This window comes from Embiotoca jacksoni, unplaced genomic scaffold, assembly GCF_022577435.1.
Source record: "Embiotoca jacksoni isolate LCO1_2020_lvr unplaced genomic scaffold, fEmbJac1.0.p SCAF_28, whole genome shotgun sequence".
Taxonomy (NCBI): domain Eukaryota; kingdom Metazoa; phylum Chordata; class Actinopteri; family Embiotocidae; genus Embiotoca; species Embiotoca jacksoni.
Window position 1 is genome coordinate 199,312 of NW_027185379.1, and position 12,009 is coordinate 211,320.

At 43.5% G+C, this 12,009-nt stretch overlaps 1 protein-coding gene across 2 annotated transcripts in view; it reads left to right on the top strand.

Annotated features, from left to right (window-relative positions):
* Positions 1-306: 306 nt before the first annotated feature.
* tyw1 (tRNA-yW synthesizing protein 1 homolog (S. cerevisiae)) overlaps positions 307-12,009 on the top strand; it is a 34,539-nt gene continuing 22,836 nt past the window's right edge. Inside the window, exons 1-8 of one of the 2 annotated variants that reach the window (XM_069161292.1) lie at positions 307-456; positions 684-811; positions 1,365-1,490; positions 1,791-1,892; positions 2,775-2,969; positions 3,129-3,407; positions 4,905-5,021; positions 10,038-10,170. In XM_069161292.1, the coding sequence (XP_069017393.1) occupies positions 393-456; positions 684-811; positions 1,365-1,490; positions 1,791-1,892; positions 2,775-2,969; positions 3,129-3,407; positions 4,905-5,021; positions 10,038-10,170 (1,144 nt within the window). In that variant the 5' untranslated portion in view covers positions 307-392. Of the gene's footprint in view, positions 457-683; positions 812-1,364; positions 1,491-1,790; positions 1,893-2,774; positions 2,970-3,128; positions 3,408-4,373; positions 4,525-4,904; positions 5,022-10,037; positions 10,171-12,009 lie in introns of those variants that run through there. The other variant, XM_069161293.1, reaches the window with a different exon arrangement.

Here is a 12,009-nt window from a genome sequence, read left to right on the forward strand (position 1 = left end):
GCACCAATAAATACAATTATTTATATAAATAAAATTGAATTGAATTAAATTGAACCGCTTGGCCTGATGTAAACAGCTGTATGTGATCTACTAATCTGCTCTCCCCCTGAAATGTTTTGCTTAATTTCTAGAATATTTGGCGTTGCTATGGTAACTGTTTTTGTTTTTGTTTTTTTTAATGAAGCCAGCTATATAAAAAAAAGCATCCTGCAGTTGTCCTTGCTCACCACCAGAGGGCAGCAAAGGCAGAACGAGGCCACATAAACATTCTTTTGAACGACACTTCCCAGCATGCACTTCGGCCAAACAACATGGCTACGCACAACACCAGCTGCAGAAGATTGTAACCTGTATTTAAAAAAAAAAAAAAAAAATAAGTAGTAGTTTCAACGATGCCAAGCTTGTTCGTGCTTATTCTGCTGCTCACGGGTCACGTGGCCGCCTCGGAGGCTCCAGGTGAGCTCTGTTTAACCGGAACTTTACGCCACGTTCAGGCGACGGTTGGTTAGCTAGCGACGCTCCACCCGCATTCTGCACTGCACGGAACTGAACGTGTGGTCCCGTTTTCTGGGTTCGTCCTGCTGGTTGGAGGAAGCGGCCAACAGGCTGCCAGAAACCTTTGCTGCTTTGCATTTATTATCTCGTGTGTTGTTTTTTTTTAATGATTTGAATCTTCCCTTCAGCCTCACAGGACGCCCACAGACCCAGCGACAACTACCTGGTGTCGGTATGGAACAACAGGCTCTACCTGTATTCAGCTGCTGCTCTCGTGTTTGGAGTCTGGTTCTCTCTGAAGATGGCCCTGAAGAAGGTGAGCGACATCTGCAGCACAGTTTTAGTCTCATTTCTGCTTTTAAAACTGTGTGCAGGCTGTCAGCTGCAAGAACACACGTCGTTTATTTGTATTTGTCGGTGGATGAAGCATTTACGTCCTTTTATTGAAGTACAAGTACTTATATCACACGAGGACAAATACTCTGCTGCAAGTACATGTACTGCTCTGAAACCCTTAATCCTACCGAGTAAAAGTATTGTCAGCAAAAAATACTTAACATGTCACACATAATGCAGTCAATGTTTCCTGTCTGTGTTTTACTATTCCATGTTTTGTTGGATTATTACTGTCAAATGAATGTGTATTTTACTGCTGTAGTCGTTTAAGGTTGTTTATGTACTGTTGATGAGTCTTAGTACGTTTTCTGTCCTACAACAATCAAGTATCTAATAAGAGAACAAGCCAAGTTTTTTTTTTTTTAATTTTTAAAGAAGGACTTTAAATTTATACTTGAGTAAATGTACTTGGTTACATCCCACCAGTGTTTTTTATTTTGTTGCATTAATTGTCTGCCTTTGTGCGCTTTTAGAAAAGCTTCTTAAACGACGCCGGCTCGTGGGTCCGCAAAGCTGACGGCAGCGGCGACCGCTCTGACGGAGACGTTCAGGTGTCACGAGTCCGAATCTTCTACGGCTCCCAGACTGGAACGGCAACGGTACAAGAAACTGCTTATTCACATCGTTAAACATCCTCGGCGGCCCACGATCCGATGTAACGACACCAGCAAAAGAGTTCTCATCGATCTCTGTCACCGTGTCAACAAAATCTGAACACTTAAGTTTCACGAATGTAGAATTAGATTCAGAGCAATACAGACACAGCTGGTGAACTATAAGTTGATATTTCACACGTAATACAAGTGAAAGTCACGGCCGGACAGACTCGCAGCTCTCGTGGTGAACGCAGTCGTCCGGGATGTTTGACGCGCATCAACTCGAGACTCTTGTTTGTTCAGGGTTTTGCCAAAGAGCTGTCGGAGGAGGTGAAGACTTTGGGTTTGGCTGCCGAGGTGATCGACATGAAAGACTACGATCCGGATGATCGTCTGGCCGATGAGGTAAGTTGAGTGCAGATGAGAAGATGCTTTTTTTTTGTTTAGTTTTCCAGAGTGGAAAAACAAAGATGGACAAAAAGGACAGCAGGAAATGTGCTCCGCCACACGGCCGCCGGTCTGACGACGGCATTTTAACGAGATCGTGTCCTCGAACAGGAAGCTGGCGCCGCGCCAACGTTAGAGCTGCTCCTCAGCACGCCAACCTTTATTTTAGCACCTTAAATCAAGCGACTAATTAATGCGTCTGTTAGTTAATCGCAACAAAATGAATCGAAGTAAAATGAATCATTTCTGTTTTCTCATGAAACCTTGACGACGGACTTTAAAGTGATGCTCGACTTCTGTTGTTTTCAACCTTCCCTTTTTTTCACCGGGTAGATTTTTCTGACACCGAGGACGAAGGAGTCCCACTTATCCTGCTCCGCTCCAAAAAAAGATGGATTATTTTCATCGCTGTTCTGGTTTTTTTATTTTGTGTTTTGCTGTGTACTGCATTGAGAGATGAATAGGAGATTGGTTGGCAGGTGCACAGCAGGAAAAGATAGATTGCTGTTTATTCAACGGTTTCCAGTGATGGAAAATCGCCAGCCGCTCCGGAGCTGCAGCTGTTTCTCAGTTCACCGACTCGCCGGCCAGCCGTCAGCGAAACCGTTTGGACCCCGTTAGACAAGAGACTCAAATTCTCTGTTACAGGACAAACCAGACCGTGTCCATCTACTTTACATTCAATCTAGACTGATTTCTTTCTGTCCTTGCATGAAAGTTTTGTTTTGAGACGCGTCGGAGTTCAATATTACGCTTCGAAGAAACTGCACATTTCCAAACTGCGTCCTGTTATTGTTTCGCCGTCTTACGTCCGTCTGTGCTGTTCACGTCTCCATCCAGGGCGTCAGTAAGTCGGTGTGCGTGTTTCTTGTGGCCACCTACACCGACGGACGGCCCACCGAGAACGCCGAGTGGTTCTGCAAGTGGTTGGAGGAGGCGTCCACTGACTTCAGATACGGGAAGAACTACCTCAAAGGCCTCAGATACGCAGTGTTTGGTCTCGGCAACTCCGTCTACGTTGGCCACTACAACACCGTAAGAAACGGCTTCCACATCAAGTTCCATCAGGATGATAATACTGCTTTATAATATGCTTTAGAATCAGGTTTTCAGGCCCTAAACACAACAGCAGCACAATGTGTTCAAAATAAATAAATAAAATGTAGTCAAACTGCTTTTTTCTTTCCTCTCCAGGTGGGTAAAAATGTGGACAAGTGGCTGTGGATGCTGAGTGGCGTGCGAATCATGACCAGGGGAGAGGGCGACTGCAATGTGGTGAAGAGCCGCAACGGCAGCGTCCAGGCAGACTTCCTGGCCTGGAAGGTCCAGTTCCTGAACCGCCTGCAGGCTCTGGCCAACGGCGAGAAGAAGAGCTGCAGCGGGAACTGTAAGAACAAGAGGAAAGAGGACGAGGAGCAGCAGCAGGAGGAGGAGCAGGAGGAGGAGGCCACTCTGCAGAGTGACAGCTCTGAGGTACAGACGGAGAAGCTGGGTGTGTTTCTAACGGGGCACCACGAACATCCTCACATCTGTGAAAATATAGACCGTCTATAAAAGTGGACGTAGCTTCTGAGTCTGAAAAGTGAAGCGTCGTGTCCCTCTTGAAATCATTTCTTCTTAATGATTTCAGCTTCCTGCTGATTGTGTGTTGAATTGGATAAAGATGGATGATTGAAGGTCACATGCCAGCTGTAGAGCTGTTAAATTGTATGTCGCTGATTTGGGGTTCTTGTTCTTTCTGTTTTTATGTAGTTTCCTCTAACAGACTGTAAACAGCAGGTGGACAAAGATGGTAAAAATGAGGGTGTCGGTCGGTGTTTAAAACAACATGTTTAAAATGTTCTCCTGGCTTGATAATATAGTATTTATTATTCAGTAAAAAGTGACTTACAACATTTAAACCTGTTTAAACAGAGATTTGCATTCGATAGATTGAGAAGCAATAAACCTCCGAACAAACCGGCCCAGTGATGTTCAGCAGGAAGTCCAAGGAAACGGATGAAGTCAATTATTAATCACAAGAAGGAGAGACAGAAAACGTGTCCAGCTGCTGTGTCCTCTGAGTTATGACGATGGCTCTCAACATTACATCAGCACTTTAGGTCTCAGCAGCTCTTATCACAGTCTGAAGCCGACTGGCTAACAGCCTCATGTTGTCCTCCCCGACCCAACGATGTGATTATAATCAGAAAAGGCTTCGTGTTACTTTCAGGTCCTCAGATCCGTATTTAGCAGCAGTCAAGTTGCACATTTTCAAGGTTGGCACGCTATTATGAAACGTTCTGCATGACTTCCATGAAATCTGTCATTTTATTTTAAGCTGTCCGTCACTCAAAAATATGCAAATGGGACTTTTTTTGTTTTTGTCTTCACAACACGACAAGTACAAACACAGACAATTTATACGTACACACAAATGTTTTTTTATATGCATCACAGCACACGCAGATGATCGGTTGTCATGGTAGCGGGCACCTTGGAGCCAACTCTAGCTGAGACTTTCTCCCCTCTGTGTGCGACATTCGGTGCACTCAGCAGAGGTGACATTCAGCCGGCACCGAGACGAGCCGAGGACTGTGGCGAGGGCACCGTAATTATGATTTATCTACGCACTGTCACTCACGCAGTTTATTTAATGTGAGCAGAAGCTTCGACACCGAGCACGTGTTGTGATAAATCAGCTGAAACGCCGTAAACATGCCCATTGTTTTTTAATATTTTTTTTTTTTTTGGGGGGGGGGGGGGGGGGGGGTTTAATCAGGAGGAGATAACGACGTGCAATAAATGTGTTCCACACCTGCACCCTCGTCCAATCACGGCCCGGGTTTTAATTGGTTATGGGATGGAACATATGTGAAGCGCTCTACTGTCGACAATCATCAAAGTTTAACAGTCGATCGTGTCTCTCACCGTGTCCTTGACTATTTATAGAAACATAAAAAATGTAAACAACCGTCTTTCACGTTTCAGGAGGATCTCATCGAATCCAGCAGTGATGAAGAAGAGTCCGGCCTGGCAGATGAGAAACAGTCCGTGGTCGACATGGAGGATCTGGGCCGCATCATGAACAGCATCAAGAAAGCAAAGGTCAGGCTCCACTTTTGTGACACGCATGCTTCTTTTTTTTGTTTGTTTTGTTGCACATTTACCTGCATCACAATTTCCCATCAGAAATAAGTTAGTTGATGATCTTAGCTTCAGAGGCTCGTTGTCCCTCAGGCTGTCTTAGCTGTCCGGCCCGCAGTATTACAGTTAAGTCATATGTTAAACATACACGGAAGCTCCAGTGGCGTCAGTCTTCCACCACCTTCGTTTATTTGAAGTGTTTTCAGTAAGGACAAAAAAAAAAAAAAAAAGGGATTGATTGCAGAGGAAATGGCAGATGGGTTGATAGACACCAGACTCCAGCAGACGAGAAGTGGAGGCCTGCGTAATAGCGAGGACGCCCACTTCACAGATTTGTATGGAACGAGTGACTCAAGAAAGGCCTATTATAGGCTGTCGTAGAAGGAGCTGGCGACGAAACCAAACGTATGAATCCAACTGTGCAACGTACCTGTTGTTCTGATCATTGGGTAAAAACATCTTGTATTTTAAACCAGAGTTAGAATCAGAGTAATTATTCACCCACTGGTTTCACGTTGGAAATATCCACCGGGCCCAAAAGGTCCCAAACCTTCAGAGAGGAAATGCACTCCTCTTTGCTGGAGGCTGATGTACATTTAAAGGCTTGTTACCTGGTGTAGCAATAAAATGGGTAAAACAAATAATCCTCCTGTTGGATGGAAAATTACGTTTTAATGCACCTACTTAAGAACAATGCTAAAACGTGTTTAAATCGTTCTTGTTGTACATTAACGTTCTTTACTGGACAATTTCTATGTTCAAGAATTGTTGTTGTGACATCAGCTATATCGATCAATAATCTGCCACGATGGGAGGAGCCAGACTTCTTTTTAACATTTGAATGAGGTGTTGCTCATGCAGGTTTCATGGGGAAGTCACCAGATCTTATTGTCATTGTGTTCCCAGACGCTCATCTCATATCTGTTGTAAAGGACAAAGGAAATACTCTTCAGCCTGACTTGCCTTGCAGCATTTAATCATACGGAGGTGCTGCAATGACTCGTATCATCGCACTCGGATGTCAGAATGACAACTTTAATTTGCGTCAGCCGGTGGAAACAAATTAGTGTTGCTTCTGCATAATTTGGTCACACAGAGCAGGCGGCGCAAAATGTAATTAGTTCGAACATTAAACATGCGCTATTGCCCAGAGACAACAAGTATTTAACAAAGCTGTATAATTTGCCCGCAAGGAAATTGTGACTGGAATTTTTCATTGAGCTGATTTTCCAGTGTTTGCCTGCTGAGGTCCAGAGGTCTTGTATGTTTTCATGGTTCCCTATTAATCTGCTGCCGTGCTAATTAATGTGGAAGATTTTTTTTTTTCTGACTTTCATCTGGGGTTGTAACCGCTCAATAAGAATTACTCTGGAGTGTTGCAGTATTAAAAAGGGAGGTGGAGCTTAACCTGCTCACACAGCTGCAGGTGGAGGCTCACGTTTGGCTGTGTTTGACCACTAGGTGATGATAGAGACTGTCGAGTTGTTGGCAACTCAACTCACTGAAGTGAACCACTGGTGTCTGGCAGAGCTGCAACATGGGACATTTAACATCACACTTACAGTGCAGGAATAATCAAACTGAAGCTAAACCCCTCCTGAGTTTGTACTCTGGTGCTTTCGAGTCACTGATGGTAAATATATTTTTTTAATGGGGTCATTCTGAGATCAGGTCCAGTGGTACAAAATCAGAAAAACCAACCACGTTCACTGTGGCAGGAAAAGCAGCGATCCCCTCGGTGTTACCCGATTTAAAAAAAATAAATAGTTTTTATATTCCAAACTTTGGACACAAATTTCCTACACTGAAGAAAATATAGATTTTATACATAGTATTGATGACTCGGTCCCAGTTTGAACCCGTTTTCTCTCACTAGTAAGTCTCGTTGGTTTTGGTTTTGATGCTCACGGACACTGAAGTAAACATCCGTCTGCTTCATGGATGTGGGACTTGTTGCCAAGCTGGAATAAGGACGACCGGATCACTGCTAAACTTTGTGACATCACAAAGTTGTTTTTCTTCTAATGTAGCCAGTGATAGACTCGCAGGCCGGTTCTCATTGGCTGCCCGGAGTACACTACTCATGGTGCCCGACGTTAGTCTGTATCAGGCTTTGGCTGTCGTTCTGTTTGTATTCTACCGAGTGCCAGCGAGTTTCATTTCTATTGTGGCTTTACTTGATTTTTACACAAACGCTCATAAAATCGGCGTCTGAACTTTGTCTTTCGATGCTTCTGTGTTTTGGTCCCCGTCCATGTTGTCGGACTGCTGCCAGATACGAGTTGGTGTGAAACTCATCATTAATGTGGACCGCTGCACATTATTCTTGGCTCAGTTTGAGTGTTGTTTTTTTTAGCTTTGTGTCCAGAGGGAGACGGCAGACAAGAGATGCTACTGCGATTTAGATTGCTGTTGTATAATCTCACAAACTTAGTATTGTCACAGCTTACAATTAGTGGTTTCTGTGGAAGACCATATAAGCTTTGCTCATCTTTTATTATGCCAAATGTTGTCAGTTAAATCAGGCAGTTAACATCAATAACAACATACAATTCACATTAGGTGACCAGGACATTAAATATTGTAGTTCAGATCTGGTACGGTGCTTTTTGAGACTTTATTTTGTATTTATTTACTAGTTTTAGATACGTTAAAAGTCAATTCTCATATTTGCATATTTTAAAGTAAAGCTATATTCCCAGTGCTTCTGAACAAACCGTCTGTTGCATCAACGCCTCTTTGACACTTTTCAGTGACAACATGTCAGCAGCTATTATAAACACTGATACTAGGAGAGCCGACTACACGTTAGTATATTGCTTAACAATGTGGAGAAGATTGGTGCATTTCTACACACGGGACTAATTTACTGTTTTGTTGTTTTTTTTTTTTTAAACAAATGTATAATTTCAACTGAAATCTTGCAGTTATATAATGTTTAATTTTTTTTGAATCTCATTTGGTATTTGTTTTAAGTCTTGCTTTCTGCTCAGCATCACGTGCTTCCCTCGGCGTGTCACGGCCGCCCTGTCCGCCTGCATCAGCCCCATGTTGTGTCTCGGTTCCCGTCAGAGCGCAACAGGCTGCTGTGAGTTGTCCCACTTCCGTTCGTCCAGACACGCACGGCCACGACTAGATTTCTGCGAGCTCTCAGGCAAAAGGTGAAACGCGAGCGGTGGGACCGGGAGGCCGGAGGCCGGGGCCAGATGAACCGACAGGGCTGCACGCGAACGCCACGGGGACAGATTGTTTCACTGTGGGCGACGTGTCGTGTGTGCTGTCGGACTTGAACATGTCACGGATGCATTTAAAGTGAAGGCGGACGTTTGTGCTGGCTGAGAGTGGTAAACTAGCGTCATCCCGTTCTGAGCTTTAAATTGCAGGCTGCACAATGTTCACCCCCTCCAAGTTGGAGACCCGGCGAGCTGGAACGACTACTTGGGCCAAAACCTTTCCGATGGTTGTACCAGGCGGCGGCCGGCGCTATCCCTGCCTCGCTGTGTGTTTGGGTTGCTGTATTCCTGCATTCGTGATTATTCTTCAAACCACTTGAAATAAAACAGTATCCCACGTACACAAATCAAGTTTCCAAATATCATCCAGCACAATACTTAGAAATCTGTGAACCGTCTTGGTTCTTTTAGGAATTCTCACATATGAACATTCATCAGCATTCGCTGACACCATATTAGTGCTTTGCACCGCTGTGACGTACAGATGCCTATAGGCAGGCCGAGGAAGTGGCAGCGGTGTTGAATTGTGTGCAGCTGTAATTTAAAATGGCTAATCTCACAGGCAAGTCATCCATAGCACCCTTCTGAAAAGTAATACCTGTTTCCATGCCTGGGGCAACTTTTCCAGCAGGATATAATCAATCTTCGGTCGTATCTGTACACATCATCTCCTAAGATATTTAGCTTTATGTACGAATGCTATGCGCCGCAGTAATTTAATCTTGGCTTAAAGGAAGCGTGTTAATCTTTCAAACAAATGAGATGCGGCAGCTTTAGCAACAAAAGAGGAGGGCTGTAAAAGTCCAACATTTATCGTGTTGTGCTGGAGACTATTGTTGTATTTTAGAGGGACTCTCACAGGCCTTAAATCAAGAGCATCGTCTGCCGTCTGGACAGGATGTTGTACATTTTATTCATTTCATTCACATTCTGTTCGTCACGAGAGAGAAATAAAATAAAAATGCCTTTCTTCAAATGTTAATGGACGTTAACTTTCATGTCATAGTGGTACGTGCTAAATTCGGTCGCTCTTCTGTCAGTAAATCTTCCGAACTTTAACTCATTAAGCCTTAATTGGCTCATTAGAACTTTTTAAAGTATGTCAAGAATTGTCCTTAGGAAGTGTCAGCTGATGCCGAGTATCCTCTAACATTGTAGTAATGCTTTAAGCCCCACGGGCTCCTCTGAGCAACCGTGCATCTGGAAATGAAGTCGATCGACAGCCACAGAGAAGGAGACGGCTATAAAAAGATATCGAAGCTCCTCCTGCTCGCAATTTCCACCGTCCGAAATGTCAAACATGTCAGTCAAAGGGACCAGTGGAGGTCCAAACAACATGCAGCACTTGGAGATGCAATTCTTGTATGAAAGGTGCTATACAAATACAGATTATTATTATTATTATATGAATGACACACAAAAAAAACAACCTTTGAGATAAAAAAATAATACTATTGCTCCTTTGTTGGTCTATTCTGGTCTTGTTTGTGTTTATCCCCATGTGTAACTTAATCAAGTATATTATTGGCATCTAGTTGGTTTAATTAAATCAGTATTATTTATTTTTGACTGAAACACTTTTAATATGTTTTATTTTCAACAAAAGTAGCTAAATTCTTGTTGTTCCTTAACATCATGTTTGAATCGATAACGTAGTCGTTGATTTTAGACGCCCGTCGCAACACAACCTGATTTCTCTCGTGTACTCTCGTGGTCGTAAACAATGATTTGTTTCTTCCCTCAGAGGAAAGAGGAGGGTCGAGGAGACGGACAGATGGTGAAGCTATCCAAACTGAACGGAGTGAAAAAGGTTGAAGATGGAGGTGAAAGAAGAGAGATGATCACACCCACTTTAAGAGAAGCGCTGACGAAGCAAGGTGAGAAAAGGTTGAAGAGGAGACGATAAAAAAAAATAAAGTTGAAGGAGAAGTCAGCTTAGTGACTGACACTGATCACTGACTGACACCTGATTGATCACTGACTGACACCTGATTGATCACTGACTGACACCTGATTGATCACTGACTGACACCTGATTGATCACTGACTGACACCTGATTGATCACTGACTGACACCTGATTGATCACTGACTGACACCTGATTGATCACTGACTGACACCTGATTGATCACTGACTGACACCTGATTGATCACTGACTGACACCTGATTGATCACTGACTGAAACCTGATCACTAAAGAACATCTGCTGTGTGTCACTGGTGACGGTGAATAATGTGTTCACATTATCGAGCTTCCGTTGATTTGCATAAAAAAAGAAGAAAGAAAAACAACACGACAGCGAAGACACCCGCTGCTTGTCAGGAGATGTTTAACCTTACTGTTTCCACAAGGGCAGCAACGCTGTAATTCACTTTAAAGCAGAAATTATGAGTTATGCCTTTTTTTTTTTTTTTACGTGTCAGCAGTAAATCTAAAACATCCACAAACCGGCAGCCGAGAAGTCAAATTAGATTTCTTTTTTTTTTAACGAGGTATTTCCTCCATTTAATAAAGTCAGTATTATGATCCAGTTCAGTTTACTGACAAGGACATCTTATATTTTAATGGAAGTAGTATAGCCATCTTCACCCCCCCCCACCCCACCCCCCTCCTCTCCCCACCACACACACACAGTCAGCTTACACAACGCTCTATAAATAGAACTCTGTTTGCAAGACTTCACTTCATTTGACCAAATGTTGACCTATTTCGTGGTGCTTGTTGGCACCGGTCCGTCCTGGGGGGTGAGGGGGGGGGGGGCAGCTCGTTTGACTTGGAATTAAAGAGCGAAGGATAAAAGTTCTGGCTTTGTTTTAATGGGATTCAGTGTTGAAAGGCTGCGTTTCCTGTACAGCCTTTTCCTGGCATGGCACGGATGCAAAAGACACGCACACGCACACGCACACACACACACACACACACACACACACACACACACACACACACACCAGTGTACCTCTTATGCCGTGTCCAAGAAAGTTTCAGCAACGTGCTTCACATTGTAGAATATATATTGCCGTTAAGGTGTCTCTGAAGACTGGAAGTTTCTGATGTACCTATTTCCCGTAAAAGGGAAAAGCAGGAGAGAACGCCATCGATCAAAAGCCCGGGTTGACGGCGGCGTTAATTAAGATTTGAAAGCGCTTGAGGCGGTGCTTACTCGCGGTCATTAGGAAAGTGGTTTGGTGCAGCGTAGTCGTTAAAGGCGGCTTCACTGCGTTTGGTTGTGACTCCACGTACCTCCGTTACCGGAAACGGTAGCAAAAACTACATTTGTTTTTAAATATATAAACTCGCACATCTGTTGTAATTTTCCGTTGTGCAGGAGGAGTTGTAGGAGACCAGCACAGGGTCACGAGAGAAGCCAACAACCTAATTCATTATCCCACTAACAGTTGCTTGAGGATTTTTATCATCAGCGGCGCCTCGTAGCAAAATTGTAGAAAATCAAAACGATATTTGAGATGGTTTCAGAGATTGAAGTAATAAGCTGAGAAAGTGAAACAATAAAAAGTAGTAGATGTTATTACATGCTACTGAAACACTGAAAGAGGATCCAGTGTCTTTTTTTTTTTTTAATTACTTCTTGCAAAACCAGCACCTGCAAGATACTTAAAATAAGAGCAGCAAACTTCACCAAACAAATTAGTTGATTAAACACATCTTCCTCCCGCTCGTTTGATTTCCCTCGAGCAGCTGAGATTTGAAGAGAGTA